Source organism: Canis lupus, chromosome 15 (assembly GCF_003254725.2).
Source record: "Canis lupus dingo isolate Sandy chromosome 15, ASM325472v2, whole genome shotgun sequence".
NCBI classification, from domain to species: Eukaryota; Metazoa; Chordata; class Mammalia; order Carnivora; family Canidae; genus Canis; species Canis lupus.
In genome coordinates this window covers 56,433,631-56,454,520 of record NC_064257.1, presented here as the reverse complement: position 1 = coordinate 56,454,520, position 20,890 = coordinate 56,433,631, and the positions used below count along the sequence as shown (strand labels likewise).

General features: G+C 37.8%; 1 protein-coding gene across 14 annotated transcripts in view; it reads right to left on the bottom strand.

Moving 5' to 3' along the window:
* Positions 1-111: 111 nt before the first annotated feature.
* RAPGEF2 (Rap guanine nucleotide exchange factor 2) overlaps positions 112-20,890 on the bottom strand; it is a 241,852-nt gene continuing 221,073 nt past the window's right edge. For 7 of the 14 annotated variants that reach the window (XM_025439185.3, XM_025439186.3, XM_035698749.2 and 4 more), the window contains 14 exons: positions 20,597-20,754; positions 19,205-19,445; positions 16,232-16,615; positions 14,836-15,047; positions 14,619-14,742; positions 13,982-14,005; positions 12,731-12,954; positions 11,102-11,308; positions 8,611-8,763; positions 7,753-7,875; positions 6,297-6,522; positions 5,185-5,744; positions 3,190-3,495; positions 112-2,177 (listed from right to left, as the gene is read on the bottom strand). In XM_025439185.3, coding sequence (XP_025294970.1) covers positions 2,152-2,177; positions 3,190-3,495; positions 5,185-5,744; positions 6,297-6,522; positions 7,753-7,875; positions 8,611-8,763; positions 11,102-11,308; positions 12,731-12,954; positions 13,982-14,005; positions 14,619-14,742; positions 14,836-15,047; positions 16,232-16,615; positions 19,205-19,445; positions 20,597-20,754 — 2,968 coding nt within the window. In that variant the 3' untranslated portion in view covers positions 112-2,151. The remainder of the gene's footprint in view (positions 2,178-3,189; positions 3,496-5,184; positions 5,745-6,296; positions 6,523-7,752; positions 7,876-8,610; positions 8,764-11,101; positions 11,309-12,730; positions 12,955-13,981; positions 14,006-14,618; positions 14,743-14,835; positions 15,048-16,231; positions 16,616-19,204; positions 19,446-20,596; positions 20,755-20,890) is intronic. The other 7 variants (XM_025439190.3, XM_025439191.3, XM_025439197.2 and 4 more) reach the window with 4 other exon arrangements.

The following is a 20,890-nucleotide window of genomic DNA, read 5'->3' as shown; positions in this document are numbered from 1 at the left end:
GGCTAAATCTCTTTGGCCTCCTGAGGACTTGCTCTTGCAATGAGACCCCAGAGCCCTATTACACTTCTATAATAAAAGGCATGCACGATTCATTAAGGATATAGACAACGCTTTATGTTATATTTATTTATTCTCCAGCTTATACAAACTGGATGTAGAAGCATAAACATAGTACATTTCTACCATCTTCAACAAAAATATAACCAATATGTACAATTATTGTATTAAAAATACAAAAGGGATACAGACTCCACCAATGTCTTTCTAAAAGACATACAGGTACAAGTAGTATCAAAAGTATGAGGAAATCACCAGTTAATTGTACATTCTGCACTTGACATCACAGAGCGAACTGAGATTAGCAGTCCTATGTTCTACGATTACTTAATGCTTAGATAACATTTGTGCAACTTGTGGTAGAGCTAGATTTCTGTCTTTCTATCTGCACATGAGGTCCATAGCCTATATAAGAAAACTGGCAAATAATGCATATTACATGTAAAATTACAAATGCATAATTGACAATGTAATATATAAGCAAGTAGACAAATGCCATGATACAGAAGAGATTTATTAAATAAAGCACTGACATCGTTTGATACAGTGAAAAAACACTGCAATTTGACTTTTAAAATTTGAAGCTATTTACGTTTATTTACTGATCAATATGATCAGCTGAATTTAATGGAAAAAAAATCCAAGACCAGCAGTTCCTCACATTTGAGTACTACTCGGATTGGCAGCCTTCACTTTTCCGGAGTCTGTGCAAAAACAACACAAAAATAGAGTGGAGGGGTCATTTCAGTCATTATAGGGTTAATAGCAGCTGTGAGCAGGTGGTTGCTACACGTAGGCCTTCTCTATCTGCAGCGTCCATAAAGCCACTTACAGGTTAGTCTTTGGTGACTAACCCACCTTGCAAAGGCTGGCATGTCTAATCAGGTTTTTGATCTTTTGTTCTTTTATCACGTTAAAGGCTTGTTTTTTTTCCCTACTGCCAATTCAATAAAGGGAGGCTGTCTTGAAAGAGCAGTATTAACAGCTGGCATTAGCTCCAATATCCCAAGCTGCTTTCACTGCAATGCTATCCAGTTACAAACATTTTTCTTTAAAAACAAACAGAAAAAAAAAAATCCCTAAAACTAATTTAACAAAAATCAAAGAAACATAACTTAAAAAAATGGGGTTTGCCATCCATCTCAATGGAGCAGGACACGCCCTCAAATGACACCATCCTGCACTCCATAAGGCTCAGACACAGGACACAAGAGTCCCATTTCCCTCCCCTGGCCATGTGCAAACAGTTTTATGGAAGAACCCCACCCACTGGGGAAGGAGTGGATGAGGGATCTTGGTATCTAAGTAATTGGCTAACATCTTATACTTCCAGGATAGGGCACTTCACAGGCGAGGCCAGAAGGACACAGGAAGACAGGTTCACAAGCCAGGTCTTCCCTCCTCTTGGTGTGACCACACCCTGTCCGGCATATTTGGTTTTTTAGAAACCCAGGCTGGCAACCCTACTTACAGGTTCAAAATAATACTGTAATCATTAAATGGATATAACATTTACTCTCTGAACACAATCTTTAAATTCATTTCTTTAAAAAAAAAAAAAACAAAAAGGACATTGTAAACAAGTGGACAAAGCACTGTACTCAAAGGATTTCACTGTTTTTGTCTTCCTTGATGGGTTAAAGGCCCCAAGTAGTTCAATGGCTAGCTTTTCTCATTATCCCAATGAGACCAAGTGCTAGGACTGGATTGAAATCTAAAAGGAAGATTTAAAAAAATCCTTCCAGGCATCGAGAAGTGCAGCCAGAGTGAATCATCTTGTTGTGATGATCTTGGAATTGGGAATGATACTGTGTGATGTGGCAGGCAGCAACAGTGGGAGCTCGAAGATTGCTGCACTGTGCATTTCAAGCAACAAAGTCTGAAAAGTGCCAGGGCAATTTCTTCACAGTATTTCACATGCAAAGGGGAAAGGAAGAAGGGGAGAAGAAGCCCCATGCTGCTTTTAAGGCAGGGAAGGAGGCAAACTGGTCCACCAGCCTCAGAATGTGAGTTCCAAGGCTCCGCTGCTAGGGACGTCTTCTTGTGCTCTCCTTTTAAAGGTGGCTAACTCTGGATCCAGAAAAAGCCTGTGCCTCAAACAGCAGATACTTGTTCATCTTCTGTAAACATAACCAGGAAGGAAAGAAAGGAAAAAAAAAAAAAAATCAGTAAGCGGGTTGTTTCTTGTGCAAGAGAGAACACATTCAATATAGGTTAAATAAAAATACCATAGCTATTATTTTTAGTATAACTCACCTAAGAAATGATTTGATAAGAGTTTTAAAAAAATACATATGGTGCATATCTTTATATATACATAATATAAAAATAGAAACATCGTTTATTCATTGAAAAATTTATTGAAAATTATAAATTATAGCAGCATGTATCTAGAAGGATATATAACAAAATGTAAATAGTGGTTATCTGCAAGTGGCAGGATTAGAATTTTCATTTTTTGTGTTTAACTTGTTATGCAAATAATCATTATACAAAAAGCAAAACTTAAAAAAAATTAGGGGATGGAATAATCTTTGTCCTTCTTCAGCACAGCCAGGTAGATTTATAGGAAGAAGGCAAAAATGTTAGAGAAGTATATTTCTTTATGAGACTTTCATTTGAACTTATTAAAAGTCCAAATTTAACATTTTCACAGAAAACTGACAATTAGTAAAGAAATCTAGTCATGTACACACTTTATTACAAGTGCTCTCCTCTGCAATCTTTGGTATTTCTTTTTTTTAAAGATTTTATTTATTTATTCATGAGAGACACAGAGAGAGAGGCAGAGACATAGGCAGAGAAAGAAGCAGGCTCCCTGCAAGGAACCTGATGTGGGACTCGATCCCAGACCCTGGGATCAGGTCCTGAGCCAAAGGCAGATGCTCAACCACTGGGCCACCCATGCGTCCCAATCTTTGGTATTTCTTAAGCCATTTAGAAACAAACAAAAAACCTCAAACATATGAAAGCTTTAACCCTAAATTTGGACCTCTGAATATTTTCTTCCCGTAGTATATGGCTAAAGACACAGCTGACCACGATATTAAGAAAACAAATGCCTTGGAAAGCTTACAGTAAGCCCCATAAGTGAACACAGCTAGCTTTATGGTTTTAAGAATGCATATATACCATCCTCCTCGGTGGAAAACCCTTGAGACTGATAGGGGGCGAGGCGCGGGTCACACTCATTGGGTTTATGCCACTGTGGTTTGTTCACCGGCCTTCCGCTCGCCGGATGCCCGTGCGGCTGCTGTATGGGCGAAGGCGCGGCTGTGTCAGTGGGTCGGGCGACCATCCGAGATCTCTGAAGTGCCACATTGTAGTCTGGAGGCTTCCTGGCTGGATGGGAATGTCCTTCGGGAAAGTCAGTGATGGGGATTCCAATGTAGCCTGGAGGGGTGGGCGGGGGCTCTCGATACCTGCCCTCCTTCCGCACTAGAGTAAAGACAATGCACCGCCATTAGAAAGTTTCTGGAAGAATATTTCACGCCACAAATGTTTATAATAAATTATACAAGTAATTATTAAGACTGCAAACACAGTGTAATCACAAATGTGATTTTGTGTGGTATGAGATGGTAGTGGGGGATACTGTAGGCAAGGGAATGGATGTTAACTGGACCAAATATTCATGATGGTTATTTCTATGCGGTAAAATAATTGGCAAGAGAACTTAGTAATAAGCAATCTGTTAAACTATAAAATAGTAATAAGGTTTACTGCAAGAATGAAGCTAAGAGAAAAAGTACTATGCCTGGGACATTTCTAGTGCCTGATGAAAGTTTCCTTCCTTCCTTCTCTCCCTGCCCCAAGGTCAAGAAAGGCTAGTCCATCTTTGCTGGGCATTTACCCAGCATTACCCTTGTCAGAGAATCAGTTATTAGATCACTTTCAGGTTTTTGGACCTCATTTTGGAAAACAGAATTAAATTTGGAAAAAGTAGTACCAAAAAAAAAAAAAATGATGCAAATTAAAAAACTCTATACAGCATGTATTTCTCTAAAAATCCTTTTGTTAATGTTCATGACCTAGAACACGAGATCTGTAAAGGCAAGTAGAACTAAAGTTTTATTTTCTTGAACTTCACAGAATCATTAGGATTGAAAATCATTCTTTTCTTTGCAGTAAAAATACTGAGTATTTGCTTTAAAAAAAAAAAAGTGCTTTAAAAATCACAACCCAAGAAGAGGTATTGTTATTCATCCATGACTGTTTATATGGCAAAATAACTATAATTTCCCTACTAATAAAAGTGATGTCTGTAATGATTACACTCTAGAGTTTCTCACTCTGTATCCTGTATTGTATTCCTACACTTCAATTATGTAGATGTTGAATATGCCATAGAAACTACAACCTGATAGGATTAGGGGAACACGGGGAGACTTCACACAGAAACAGCAGCCGCAGAGCAACAGCATCTTTCGTGTACTTATGAATTCCTATCTAGACACTGTCCTAAGTGCCTTCCATAGATTTCCTCTAATCCCCACATCAGCTATCTTAGAGGAAATTATTGACTCATTTTATGGAGGAAGAAATAGGCAAAGTTTAGTACCTTGTCCAATATCATAAAGCTAGTAAAGTGACAAACAGGGATTCAAACCCCAATCTGCCAGATTCCCAGGCCTATGCTTTGGTGCTTTATGTTATCTCTCAGTACCTTCTCCCTTGTTCTACAGTGTGCAGAGAGAATTTGTTTAGCGCCCAATTTGTCTGCATAACAAAAGTCAATGGAAGATGTATAGACATAAAGTGCAAAGTTTTACAAAGTATAATAGAACATTTAAACCAGTTCCAATTAAATGAAAACTCTTCCTTTAGAAAGAATTGGCATCGTTTCTGATAATTTTAGCTTAAAGAATAAGAGAACATCCATAATGATAATCTGCTGATCTTGACTGCTAAAAATCTACTGGATGTTTAGTATGTTAAAATATATCTGTATGTACCTGACCACAGTACCTGGGCTCTTAAATACCGTTCATTTCAAAATTCTGAACACACTGCTAATTTGGAAGCCCTACACAACAATGGATGGGACAAAAAGAGAACAAGAACCATGAAGACATAATCTTACTTCTGAAACAGGTTAGATTTGACAAAGCTTTCTAATCAGCTTACCAATAAGTCCCTTTGCAGTGCTCGATGTCACAGCCACGTGGGCAGGCATGGGAACAGGTTTGGTTTCTTCTGTGGTCACAGAGGTAACGCTACTGCTTTCAGCTTCAATGGAAACATCTTTTCCACCCCTTCGCTTGATTGTGCCTGTGTCACCTTCTGAGTCTTCTCCCCAGTACCCTGTGGAAGATGCCCAGCTTGCCCGGGACTGAGCTTGTTCAAGACTCTCTCTACTTTGATTTTGCCTGTTATACTTTGTGCTGTGATCGGAAAACATTATTTGGTCCATATGGCTGCTTGAGGCCCATAAACCTGCAGGATCCCCTGAATAGTCAAAGTGAGTATGCCCAAATGGAAGTGTTTCCCAGCTTCTCTGGTGCTGGATGGTCTGTATGTTATCATGTGAACCGCTTGAGCACGACGTCCAGCTCCCACGGCCACTGTCGGCAGCATCGAGTGAAGCCCGATCCCCCTGATCTTGGGAAAGTTCCTCTGTGCTTGGAGAAGAAATTACCGTAGCTGTAGCATATAAGCCTCGACTCTCAGCCATTGGTGCATAGGACCTAAGTGATTGAAAGAAGTGAAAAGGAAAAAAAGGTGCAAGACTGTTAACTTCATCTAGGATGTAAACCCAAATACTTGTTGTTCTTCCCGGAAAGGTGGCTTGTGTCCATCCCAGGAAGAGAATGAAAGCGCCACTGAACTGCATTCTCGCAGCCAGGTCTGCCGGTTTGCTCCCTTATCGTTACCAAAAAATAAATACAGAGGGAAAACAACAACTTGCTTGAAATAAAGGAACACTTTCCTTCTAAGATTAAAGCATGGCTCAACATAATCTGATTTCAGGAAGGTAGCTCCTACAAAGGATCTGGGATACATCCTAAAGTCACCCTCTGCCTTTAGCACAGAACAGCTGTCTTCCAATAAAGAATAAACCTAACTTAAGAAGCAGTGTGTACAACAAAAATATCATGGCATTTAATAATCTTGAAATTACAGAAATTAGAACTGGGATGGGAGAGCATTTCTTAGGCATTATTGTAAAAAAAAGAAATATGCATCGGGAGTAAAGGATGGAAGAAGTGATGTAAAGAACCTAAAGAAAAGCTGCCTACCCTAAGCTGTACTGATCTGGTTCCATCATAGTCCGCCTTTCCATCCTGCCCACGCCGAGGTTTGTTTCCACGATGCTGACGGAATGCCTCTGCCGCCTCTCCTCATGCAGCGAGACTGGCACGGAGTCAAAGGAAGAATTGCTGACAATACTGGATCGTGAAGAAATTTCACTGTGACCAGAATCTGAAAAATTATCCACAGTACCACTGGGAGCCAAGGTGTAGCCTGCACGGGAAATACAACCATATTAATCAGACACTGTAGGTTTATGACATAAAACTGAAATCTACAAATTGAAGCAAAACCAAAATGTAGGCCAAAGATAGCACCATTGAAGTGGGGAAAAAAACCATTTTACTTGTAGAGACCAGGTGACTAAGATACAGTAAACTTTTACTCGAATGAAATTTAACATGCTTAATGAAAGATCAAGGAGGAAAAAAAGAAAGTGTTATGTGAGCCAGGAAATGTTGCCTGCAGCAACAATGTGAGCCTGCAGAAATCAGGGCACTACTGGACTATTCTTAGCTCCTGTTAAGTATAAATTGCACTCCTATTAGTCTATATAAAAGAAACTGAAGAATAACTATGATCAACTTTAAAAGTATTTTTTTTTCAAACTGCGAAGTCAGTAACCTTCGATGAAGTTTTTCAAACTTTATGGTATACAGTAATTCAACTGGAAGTATCTGTGTTACAATTTTAATGGGACATATAAGAATAATATCTGAAGAAGACCTTTTTGGATTTTTGCCATTTGGTTTTTCAATGTTAATAATATAATAAAAGCCAACTGTTTTGAAGGATATGATGTGCAAAATCTCCATTTTCTCCCAAACCATCACGATGTCTAAATGGATATCCTAAAGGACATTTTTGGCCCAAAGGACCCTTAACTCTCCTTTGTTGCTAAAAATAGTTTTGAAAGTCACAAAGGAAGAGACACATGCCTTAATATTTTTAGTGAAAAAAATTCAGATCTTCTTTCACAGTACTCATTTTTTAAAAAACATTACTATAGATCTCATGTTACCTTAAAATACTGGTTTCATATGATTATATGTATGCAGTACAAATTTTTCAGTGCCACTTACCTAATTAAAAAAGTAAATCTAGAACACCTAAATGTTGCTAATTTTTTCTCTAAATAGTACTTCCCCATCCTTTCAGTAACTTGTTAATTCCTGATTTATTTTTTAAAGGTTGCGCACAGGTCTTGATAAGATTGAATGTGTTCATCTATGAGAAGCCTTTTTATAAACCACACTGGAAGTTCTGACAGACAAGATTTAAAGCCTTCGCTGAACAGTCTGCTCAAAAAAAAAAAAACATCTCTAGAAAAAATAATCACTCAGACGGAGTGCCTGACATTTAGAGGATATCTCCCATTTTCCTTAGCTAATAATGAGAAAGGTCCTCTCTTGCCCACCCCGTTTTTGGTTCTATTAACCCCACCTATCCCATAGGTCCGTGGTGCATTGTTATTCTTGTTACTGTTCTCACTTCCAAGAGAAGAGGAGGAACTGGTTAAGTCCAACTGCCCGGAGCCAAAAGATCTCAGCTGATTGCCACTGCCACCTAACAACAGGATGAGAAAAGAATTTAGATGTATCCATTTAACAAGGACAGTAGAGACTGATACCCACACAAAATGCACAGATGTCTGAAATATCTAAAAAGCAAAGCTGAAAAGGTATTTGTTACGTCAGTGATATCTAACAATTTGTTCCTCTTTTTGGCCTTCCTCCAGAGAAAAATGACTGGCTTCCCCCCATTCACTTACAGGGGAGGAGGAGAAAGTAACTCAGGGACTTATGCAGCAAAAAGTCAGTTACTGTAATCTCAGAAAGCATCCACATAAGAGATAGTCTGCCTAGAATTTAGTCTCTTAAAATAAGACAAAATAGTGACAAAAAAAGATAAAAAGATAATCAAGACCCGTGTTAATACAATGAAAAAATAAATCAGGAAGATACTAGTTTTTCTTTATGTGTTTAAAGCCCTCTAACTCTGTAATTATTGTTATATAAAAATAATTATTTCTGTACTTACAATCAATAAAAATCTTAAATGTATGTTTTAAAAGGCCTTATACAGTTTAACATTACTTGCTAGAAAGTATAATATTAAGAAAAATACCAAAATCCTTCCAAATTCATAAACTGAAGGGAAGAAAATCCCTTGGGCATTATATAGTAGATCATTTTAAGTGACTCTAATATCAAAAAATGATGTAATATATAACTGGAATTGACTGTACTGGAAATGTTCTAGGTTACTATAAAGGAAAACAGTAAGTAACTTAAGTTCTACCTTTCCTTGGAGAACTTTGTGGAGAAGTGGGAGGAGAAGAAAGCTGTGAGGATGCATTTGATATAGTATCTTCTGCTTGTTTTTTATGACGCTCCAGACTTCCTTCTTCAGACAAAGAAAGAATTTTCTTTAAAGCTTGTGGAGAGTTTATGCCTATAAAAGAAAGAAGTATGTACTTTCAAGACTAAAAAGAAATAACATCAATAACTAAAGCCTTTTTGTAAAATTTAATATTACATTCATAATCTCAGCAGTCTTTGTACTCATCATGGTATAAACAGAAAGCTTACAGAAGGCACACGACACCTGTAATGAGGTTTCTGATTGCTATCTGCTGGAGTACTAGAAGTGGACTGTTTTTGGTATTTTACTTCAGCTTCTACATCTTAAAGTAATCACCATCTTTATTCAACAATATGTTAAACTATGAAGAATAAACACAGTTTGAAAATATTAGAATTTAGGGTGAAAGTGATACAGGTAAGAATATTTACTATTGGAATTCAAGTTTAAGTACTTTGGTGAACTCACAACGGGTGTTTTGGTACTGTTGGACATATGAGCTCAGGAGAAGTGGGAATGACGGGAGAAAACAAACAAGCCAAGAGCTAAATAGAAGTAGTAGGAAAAGTTAATAAAAGCATTCTTAGGAATTCCATACAATTAATATTTGATCAAATAAGTAGATAAGAGAAGGCAGTGCCCTGTGTCACAGAGAGATGATTTTCAGAAGGGAGTGATCCAGTGCATGTAGGATCAAGTAAGGTGAGGGTAGAAGGAAAAGGATTACATATAACACTATAAGGTGATTTTCCCCAAAAAAATTATTTTTAGAAATGAGGCGGTCACATTAAAATATTATTCCTATGAGACATTCTCAATTGCCTTACTTTAGACAAAAAAGAGATACTTGGAAAGGCATGATAGCCTGACACGATCTCAATCAATGCTAGCTTAAATATTCTTAGACTTAACAGAATCCTTTAAGAAGGAGGCAGTAAAATTTAACAAAGATTTAATCCTTCATTTTACTTCATGTAAGCATTTGATCTTGTTTTAATACAATTTTTTAAAGACCACTTTTATTTATTTTTAAGATTTTATTTATTTATTTATTCATATGAGAGAGAGAGAGAGAGAGGGAGAGGCAAAGACACAGGCGGAGGGAGAAGCAGGCTCCTCGCAAGGTACCCAATGCAGGACTCGATTCCAGGACCTTGGGATCATGCCCTGAGGCGAAGGCAGATGCTCAACCATTGAGCCACCCAAGCGTCCCTAAAGACCACTTTTAAAGCAATATTTTATTTACATGTATAGATGCTAAGATAACAAAGATGCATGAAAATGTTAGTTACACTACAGCTATATGAATAAATAGTTTGGATTTGGGAAAGAGTTCTGAGGTCAGCATTATACACAGATTCAAAAAGTGCTTTATACTCAGGCACACCTACACATCTGGCTAATAGGCTATATTTAACTCAACGAAAGACTGATAAACTTCCTTATAAGAAGTTCCATGTAAAAGAGAAGATAGAAGTCAGGTTGCAGGGGATTTAGTAATATATAAATATCAATATGATAGTGGACAAATAAATATGTAACTCAGCTTATTTGTGATAGGGAGAGCAATACAGATATATCAAAGGGGAAAATGGCAAGTAAAGGTATTCTGCTGTCACTCTCCACAAACGGCATACTTGCTGATGAGGAAGAAAGGGCCAAAGATAGAGTATGAAGGACCTACTCTAAGACTCTTGCCCTCCTCATGTACAGGTTGTAACTGGGCAGGAACTATATCGGTGCCCAAGTACCAATTTTATCTAAGAAAACTCTGTAAGTTTTTTTCTTCAATTTCTTCCCTTTTATTGTTTCCTTTCACATACATGCATATAAAAGAACTGATACATTTTATGAAATATAATTTTGCTGTCCCATTTATATAAAGGAACTAAACTTGCAGATATGTTTTAGTGGGAAAGATGAAGCATGATTTGGCTCCTTAACATTCAGGAAGTAACTATATTTCCCCCTCAAGTTACAAGAATCAATGATTCAAAAATAAGGATTCACTTCCAGACAAATCATTTCACTTAAAAATATATTCTACCTAAATTCTAACAATTCCTTGATCATGAGGCCAAACTGGTGTAAATAATGTATATGAACAAAGTAATGTCTGTACTCATTAAAAAATTAATAAAAGCAAAATTTTCCCATTTTACACTCCCCCACCACCATGACAAAGAGCAAGATTTTTTTTTTTTTTCCCAAAGAGCAAGATTAAATGAGAGACTCTATAACATAAACAGTCCCTTCCACTGGCAAGAGTTAAGTTTCACTTACCGAACATTAACGTTTTATTGTTAAGAGGCAACATGAGAGAGTGACTCAAGTATATTAGAGTTATTTAAGATAAGGATTTTTTCCTAATTTGAAAACCATGACACTGGATAGTCTCAAAGGCGGGGATATGATTTTAATCACCTACCAAAAGGTGGGAGATCCTTTACAGGTACTTTCTTTCGTGAAGGATAAAGGGATACAGCAGGAACCTGAAGGCCTTGGTTGATCTTATGTTGGGGCTGTGGCTGCGGGGGCGGCGGCTGGGCTTGTGCTTTCTGTTGTGACCCTGCCCTTGGAGCCACTGGGGACGTCTCAGACTTGACAGGCTTTTTGTCACCAGGATTCTTAGGCACTGTTAATCATTTGATTTGAAAACAACAAGAAATTTCAGAGGTTAGTAACTATATACAAGACTTTCTGCACTTTAGAACACTAAAAATGTATATCTTATCTTTTTTCCTATCGCTTGTATAAAAACAGAAATGGGAGTGGGTAAGAACTCACCTACAGACCACAAAGGCATGACAGGACAAAGATATTTACTTTATGAAACTAGCTCTTAAATGATGATTACACTATCCAATACTACAACATTAAAATAAAAGTAGAAAAATATGGAGAGTTCACACGTTATATGTATATAAAAAGCACAAGTAAATGATAAAAGCTACAACAGGAAGATTGTTAGGAATTACTTTTCAAAATGGAGTCCAAAATTCCTTGACATATATGAGCTTAGTTTTTAGTTAATAAGTGGTATTAATCATCTTTTTACTATCAAATTTTCTCTCTAATGGGTAGAATGGTCTATGTTAGCTATTAGTAACCAATACTGCTTGAATATTATACTGAGTATATAATTCCATGGCATACAGAAGGCAAACCAATTTAGCATGATCCAGAAATGCTGTATGTATAATAATATTTGAAAAACCAACTCAATGACAGATCTACTTCCTCCATTGTACACACAAAGAAGCTAAGGGTTAGGCAGCTCAATTAACTTGCCTGGGGTGATGACACTGCTATTTTGAGGAACAAACAGCATTTGAATTCAAACCAGTCTGACTCCAGAGAACAAACTCTTCACCATGACACACAGTGTTTTCATAGTGTCCTGGGAAAATCTAATAACTTGAATCTTCTCAAATCATCTTATACTTAAAGTCTATAAAAAGTATCTTCAAACCTGCCCATAAAAGACCCAAAAGTGTCCTAGGTGGAAAATGCCTCTACCTTACATGAATGCAGATCCAAGTGAACAGAAAACTGCCCCCACTTCTAGCCTGGCCAGATTTTTAAAGGCTGGAAGCTACACACTAGGATGAGTTGTGGTTTATCGTGTAGCAGGATTGCTGCTTATGTGGTAGGTGAACTTACTGCTGGGTGCTGTCCAGACTGAGAGCGTAAAAAGGCAGCCAGCACGCTTAGCTTAGGGACAGGTCCCTCTGAGAAGGTCGGCTCCTCCCCCCTCCCAGGTTACCCGTCAATCTGGAAGTATCTTTTATGACAAAAAGGGGATGCAACCAAGATGGCAGGCGCCGTAAGTTTCTGGCATCATTCTCTCCACACTAACCTAGCTGGACACAAGGTCTAGTCCAGGACAGTACTGCACGGAATTGACAGTAGCATTCAGGGGAAAGGCCAGTATGTCCCCAGGGTGCTACTGACCACGCTGTACTGAGCCCTATTTGTCATGGCCCATGTATGGCACTGCCCAGGAAACCAATCTGCATTCCAGTCAGATTCGTAGCCACTTAAAGGAAAAACTCACATGTGTTGGTTGCTGGCTCACACTGCAGTGATAATGTCTGAAGACTCTCCTCATCCATTTCTAGCTCCAAATTGGACAGGTACTGCTTCACTTTTCGAGCCATTTGGGCATCTTCATAAAGCTTTTTGGCATTGAGAAAGGAACTACGACGTACCCGCTTTTTATGACCACCTGTCTGAGCAACGTCTAGCACTGTTGCATTTGTACTACCCTGGCTGAGAGACCTGGAAGATGAAAAGGTAGATATGCAGCTCACTCTAGCATGGGATTGTGTTAGCTATCTGAAACATAATAAGACTTACATAGGTATTTTATGTTCAAAAGATCACATGCCTCATTCTGGTAAGTAAACTGTTACAGAGAAATATAGACTAATATAGATTAAAATTTTTTTAAAGTTAAAAAAGAATTATACACACATACATACAAACATATATATATGTTTGGCACCTGCTGCTACTAGTCGAACTAGGAAATTCTGCTTTTCTTATCTATAGAGCGTTCAAGGCAGTTCTTTCAGAGAAGCCAGCAAATAACAATGATTATATATAAAAAGCTCATGCAATACACAGTTAAAATCATTGAGATTTACATTAAATTTATTTTTCTTAAAGAGGATGCTTTAAATACATTTAAATAAAATTACACTGTTCACAATCATTTCCTTATTCCTTGAGTTAAATGTAATGCGTGTTTAAAGTAATATGGGTCAATCTGTTAATAAAATGATCATGCAAATGTGTAAACATATATATACACAGAACTAGCACATGAATTGTTAAGAATTATGTTTAAAAAGTATTGGTTTATAGGATGAAAATAGTAGTTAGTTGAGCTATAAAAAATTTAGTTTTAACACGTAGGGGCACTTTTTATATTATGTTAAGTATCTGTGCGATAGTATTTATATTGCACAGTTTTTCCTTTTAACATTCTTCCTCCCCTAACTCCGCATTAGGCTTTCTCCATTTCAAAGCACACAAATTAAAATAAAATCTTTTTGAAAGTTCCAAAGTATGCCTGGCCAGTTCCCCAGAACAATCATCAGTCATTTCACGGTTGTCATGGATCATGACCTCAAAAGCAAAAGCCCCAACAGATTAAACTTGAAGTCAGTTTGCCAACTGAAATTCTGCTAGAGCAAGAGGGTTAAGAAAAAATGCAAAGCATCAGAAAATATAGTAGGTAAGAAAACAATGCAATGAGCAGAATAAGAATTGTGTGTGGGTTTGCAAGGTCTCCACCACTTACCCCAAACTCCTCCACTTCTTCTTCCTGTAAGTGAGAGCCATGGAGATTGAAGCATGGGTGTAGAGAGAGAGACAGAAAGATCACAAGCTCAGAAAGAAAGGACTAGACTTCTGGATAAGCAGTACTAGAAGCTCACAAACATTAAACTGTACAATCACCTCGTACACGCAACTTTACTGGCAATATTCTTCTAGCTCAAAAGACAGACATATTTAAATTTTTTATTCTAAAAACTACTCTCCTTCACTAGATTAATCATTTTTTACTATACTGACAACTAATCCATTGTATAGATACTGAGACAATATTGTTTGGGTTCTTTGCATATTTTGGTTCATACTATCAGTTATGAGTTTTAGCTCCACAAATCAGTGTTCTGACAAATAAGGAATAGTTCTGCCCCATGCCAACTGAAAAATTTCTGCAGGACAAGCTGTATTTACTGACAGTCAAAAGTATACCTGATGCAGAATAAGATATTTACTTCAAATTAGAGCTCAATGGGGATTCTCAGCATGACCTAATAAAATTTCTACTGTGCTACAAATATAAATATTCAAAAGTTTCTCATTTATTAGGAAGCTGTAAACCCACACTTCTCTAAGCCCACATGTTCTACTGAAGTTGACAGACTTACCGAGTTCTGAACATGAGGGCAGGGTCCATGTTAACTGAAGCCATTCGGCCAACATGACGAATTTCTTTTGCGATCATCCTTAGCTTCTCAAAATTGACTAACCCATCTACTTTTGAGTCATTTCCTACAATTGGCAAAGAAGGAAAAGGGGATCACATCATACTCATTTATTCTGTGTTTCCACAAGTAAAGACAGAGAAATCTATTTTACACTTACCTTCATGAAGGAATGTGAGATCCTTCTTGATAACTGGGAATAGGGGGATTATGGGAGGCTGCAGGTTTTGACTATTGAGGACATTGCGATATTTTGCCATGTTTCTGGAAGGATCAAACAGGTCCTGGAGATCTTGAAACAGCTTTTCATATTTATTGGGAAGTTTTTCCCAGGTGGTCCGTAGTCTTGCCACTGGGGCCAAGTTTAGGCCACTGAAAGGACAAAAAAGAAAAGTGACATAAAGTCAAGTTACTCATTATTATCAACGAAGAAAGTAAAACAGCATATTTAGTAACACATAACTCTGTGTTTATGCTGCATATCAATTCACAGGATTCATAAGAAATATTAATAATTCTGGGTAATGAGAATTGAAGATAGAAGCAGGGTCAGGGCCAAGGGTTATTACTCTTCTTCCCTTTATACCTTTCTAGTCTGGGTTTATTATGAACCAAACAACTAGAATGTGAAGTATCATAAGGGTAGCATTTTGTTTTGCAGCTTTGTCTCCATACATAGAGAAGCACTTGGCACATAGCAGGCATTTGATAAAACAGACTATCTTGTAGTAATAAAATAAAAGTCATAATGAGTATGATCAAACTCCTAGTGAGAGAAAATGACTAATAATCACCATGAATATCAATATTCCTAATAGTTTCAGTTTATATTTTTTTCCAGCCTCAATCTAAGCACTTAAAGGGGAAGAAAATGAACATTTACTGGACATCTGCTTTGTGCTAGCTGATAGAACTCCATATACGTAATACCATTTAATCTATTCGATCACTCTTTGGGGCATAGTTGTTTTACAGAGAAATAAACTGATGTTCAGAGAAATTTCAAGAAGTTGTTCAAAGTCACAGAAATTAAAAAAATAACGAATATAGCTTTTCTGGGCTCTAAATGTAGTTTACAGGAGATTTTAAATTAAGAATGATTGGATTTAGAGGAAAAGAATGGTTCAATATGATTCAATTAAAAACCACTACACTGGGATGCCTGGGGGGCTCAGTGGTTGAGCGTCTGCCCTCGGCTCAGGGTGTGATCTGGTCTGGGGATGGAGTCCCACATCGGGCTCCCTGCGCGGAGCCTGCTTCTCCCTCCGTCTATGTCTCTGCCTCTTTCTCTTTGTCTCTCATGAATAAATAAAATCTTAAAAAAAAACAAAACCTACTACACTTACACAAATTATATGATGTTCCTGGATTTATATATAGAGAGATATATACATATATTTAGATATATATGATAAATGACAATTTATCATATGTCTATAAGATTTTATTTACTTACTTGAGAGAGAGAGAAAGCAAGGGGCGGGGGAGAAGCAGGCTCCCTGCTGAGCAGGGCGCCCAATGTGGGGACTCAATCCCAGGAGATCATATGTTCGTACCTGATGATTGCAAACATGGAGTTAAAATTCTTGCATTCCCTGCAGTGCAGTGCAATCTTGATGAAATGCTTAATGATCTTCATCCTCTTCAGCTGGTTTGTCTCTCTCAGAATTTCAGATGCTACCCAAAATGTTTCTTGGTTAATTACTTCTTCAAATTTCTTCAGGTTGGCACAGCTGGTTTTGGATTTGAGTTTAAATAAATCATCTATATATTCGGTGGGTTCAATGTTACGGAAGAGTTCAAAGTTTCGCATAGAGAGCTGTGTGGCAACTTCAACAGTACTGAGCTGCAACAGGGAGATTTGACTCTCCCTCAGCAGCTCCTGAGCATCTTCATCTGAACAAAGAGTTTCTGTCTCCATGTTGTTTTTCAAGTAGTACCTGCAGAACACAGAATTCAAAGCCTAAGCAGCAGTCTCATGACATTACTTGAAAGCATCATCCTGTTCTGGAAATAACATTGACAAGAACACTCAGTTGGATGATGCAAGAATTCTTCTAAGGACAGAGAAGGTAGCTGGGCCTTGTCACCAGCGCACAGGATCACCTAGCCAGAGGCCGCTGATGGAAGCTAACCAATCACACGGCATTTCACTTGTACCAGTTGTAATGCATTTTTCTCCTGTCCTTCCCTGCTTTCTAGATTATCTGTTTTTGCTAAAAAGTGACAGAAAAGAGCTAAATTTCATATTTCAGTTTAAATAAGAAAATAGGATTCTACCCTACGACCCAGCAATTGCACTGCTGGGGATTTACTCCAAAGATAGAGATGCAGTGAAACGCCAGGACACCTGCACCCCAATGTTCACAGCAGCAATGTCCACAACAGCCAAACTGTGGAAGGAGCCTCGGTGTCCTTCTACAGACAAATGGACAAAAAAGATGTATATGTATACTGTGAATATCACTCAGCCATCAGAAAGGATGAATATCTACTATTTACTTCGACGTGGATGGAACTGGAGGGTATTATGCTGAGTGAAGTAAGTCAATTGGAGAAAGACAATTATCATATGGTTTCACTCATATGTGGAACATAAGAAATAATGAAAGGGACCATAAGGGAAGTGAGGGAAACCAAGTGGGGAAAAATTAGAGAGGAAGACAAACCATGAGAGACTCCTAACTCTGGGAAACAAAGAGTTGCAGAAGGGGAAGTGGGTGGGGTGATCGGGTAACTGGGTGATGGACACTAAGGAAGGCACATGATACGATGAACACTGGGTGCTATTCTATATGTTGGCAAATTTAATTTAAATAAGATATTTTTTAAATAAATAAAAAAAATAGGCTCTAAGGAAGGCAATGAGAGAGATCAGACATAGGTCATCACCCTATTTTCCCAGAGAGAATCTGTGACTATTGATGGGTCCAAATTGGATTAATCCAAGTTTACCTATTTATTTAAATACCAAAGAAACCTATAAGCTGCTCCCCTCTATTTGATCCTGTGAGTACAACAATCCTAAAACAGATTTTTTAATATTAAATACCTGATTTTCATAAAAACCTTACAAGTAAGTGGGGCAGGTATTATTATCAGATGAGGAAATAGACTCCCAAAATTAATGATAGTTAATTTCAGTGACAGAGACAAGAACTTATTAATACTCCTTTCTCTTTGTAAATAACTTGTTGAAAATCGAATCCAGATGTTTGCCCTGTTTTTTTTTTTTTTTTTTTTGGGGGGGGGGGGGGGTTTGGTTTGTAGACAGATGGTTTTCCTAGGCCAAATTCCATAAAGATAGAAACAGAATGAACGCAGTGGGAGTCCTGCCAAACTGGCCTTTTGCATATTTCACCAAAGCAACCAGGACAGGAAACACATACCTTGAGTCCTTCACATTCACAGATGTAACATTCCCAGTTTTCATTACTCATAAAGCCCATGACATGTATTCATCTATAATTTTCTTGAATGTGAGTCATGAATCTGCACCTCAGTGGAGATCTGTAGAACTCCACCATGGTTACAGATATATATATATATCAATGTACATTCAAATGGTCATGAGAAAAAATGATCTCCTGAAACAACACTATCTGCTAGTGTCAGGGTTGGAAATAAAGCAGTAGTGAAGAAAAGCATGAAAGTTATAGTTGATAGCAAGAAAAGTGAAGTTTTGAATGAATTAAATCAGATTTAGATATACATTATGGAAAAATCAAGTACGATAAAACACTCCATCTGGCAAGAAAGAAAGAAAAAAAATTTGATTTATAGAACTACATAATACTCCATCAGTGTAGAATCTGGTTACTAAATAAGAGCCAAAACTTTTAATTTTCACTAATCTGTGGTGTGAGGATACAAATTACACATATCAAGGAAATTAATATTCAAGAGGCTCACAAAACCAGGTACAATGTTTTCTTGCAAGTAATACATGATATATGCAATCATGCAGTAGGAGACAAAGCTCTGAAGCAACTCAAAGTTTAGTCCTTGAGTGAGGTATTTTTCATCGTGTACTGCACAATAACAGACACCATTAGCTAACCACGTGGTCATATATATCTTCATCTAACAAATGAAGCTCTAGGAAAGTAAGGCAGGCAGGAGCAATTGACACTAGAATGTTATTGAAAAATGTGTTTGTGAATGCACATATACAAGAAGAGCATCAGGCTTAACTCTGTGGCTTTATATTAGGCACCCAGTGCTGTTCTGGGGGCCAGTGTCCTAAAGAGCGAGTTTAAGAAGTGATTCCCTGTGCCCTGTGCCCTGACAGGCCATAACAACACGGAGGGCACAGTGCCCTGCTTTGCAAAAGGTTCTTAAGAGATCCTCGTGAGGGTCAACAAACTGCTGGGTAAATTTACTTTGATACAGCAATTCTCAGAGAATGAGAATATACTTCTTTCTAGTTTGCTTAATTCATTTCAAAACCCTTTCAAAGTATTTATCTCTTAGACTTCGGTGTGAGTTTGAAGATAAGTTAAAGAAACAATAGAATAGATATTGTATACCTTCCACTCAGTTGTATTCTATCAGCAAGTTTGGAAAGCTGATCTGGAAGCCGTCTTTGTTTGATGACACCCTCAGGTGTGACCGAGACCTCGCACAGCGAATATTGATCCGGGGTGGCAGTCACAGCAAACTCCCTGATGGCCTGAATGACTACTTCCTTCGCTGTGGTGTCCTTACTGATCATGATGTATCGGCTTTGCTGATCAGCCTTAAAAACCCTTAACACTTGATCTGGCAAGTCTGGGGGAAAAAAAGCCGTATGTTAATAAAAAGGATTTTAGTGAATGGTAATATAAGCATCTGAAAAGCCTCCTCAGAAAAGATAACGCTGAACTTGCATCTCTCCCTTATTATAATCCTTCTTTAAAGATTCTAGAAGTCACTACTGGGTATTTATCCCAAAGATACAAATGTAGTGATCAGAAGGGACACCTGCACCCCAATGTTCACAACAGCAGTGTCCACAATAGCCAAACTCTGGAAAGAGCCCAGATGTCCATCCACAGATGATGAGTAAGAAGATGTGGTCTATCCATACAATGGACTATTGTACTAAGGAGGGCACGTGATGTACTGAGCACTGGGTATTATATAAGATTGATGAATCACTGACCCCCGCCTCTGAAACCAGTAATACATTATATGTTAATTAACTGAATTTAAATAAAAAAAAAAAGATTCTGGCAGACAACATACTGATTTACTATATGAACACATTTTTCCCTGTAGATAACTGGTCCACAAATATAAACACAATAGTATACAACAGCAGCAATAAGATCATCAGGTTTTAACACATCCAGAAAAAAAAAAAAAAAAAAAAGATTGTTGGGTTGGTAACAACAAATGAAAAATGTGAATCTAAAGTTTGTCTTTCTAATATTGAAAATCCCACTGGGACGCCTGGGTGGCTCAGTGCTGGAGCATCTGCCTTCAGCTCAGGGCCTGATCCTGGAGACCCAGGATCCAGTCCCACACCGGGCTCCCTGCATGGAGCCTGCTTCTTCCTCTGCCTGTGTCTCTGCCTCTCTCCTCCTGTGTCTCTCGTGAATGAATAAATAAAATCTTAAAAAAAAAAATCCCATTAAGCTAACCTAAAATATTCCTTTTACTCTAATATGACCTAATAATAATCTGCACGGTATGTGTCCTCTTCATTTTATGAAAGAGAAGACAAGTTCAGAGAGATTAATTTGCCCATGACCATACCAAACTAGTCTGAAGAATAAAAAAGAACTGATTCCAATTGTGTCAGACTTAGGGTTCATTCTGGCGTTCTGCATTTGACATATTCCATGCCAAACCAAGAGCATACAAGCATCACCATTACATCAGAAGAAACAGAAAATAGATTACTACGAGAAAACAAAAATGGCATGGGTGGTGCTCACCAGGAGTAGTACTGAAGTCCAGAATGCGATGATGTGACTGTAATAAATCAGGATTACTGGATGACAAGGTTCCACTGACGGGCAGTGCAGTTGGGATGTGCTTCGTCTGTCTTAATCCCACTATACTGTCATCTTGAGACTGACCAATCCCAATATCACTGGACAAAGAGGAAAAATTAGAAAATCAATGATCCACAAGTAAAAAGGTTATAACTCATCAATATGTAATAGATGCAGACCATAAATAAACCATATTTCTTAAGACTTGCAGTTCATTTAAAAGTACCATTAAAA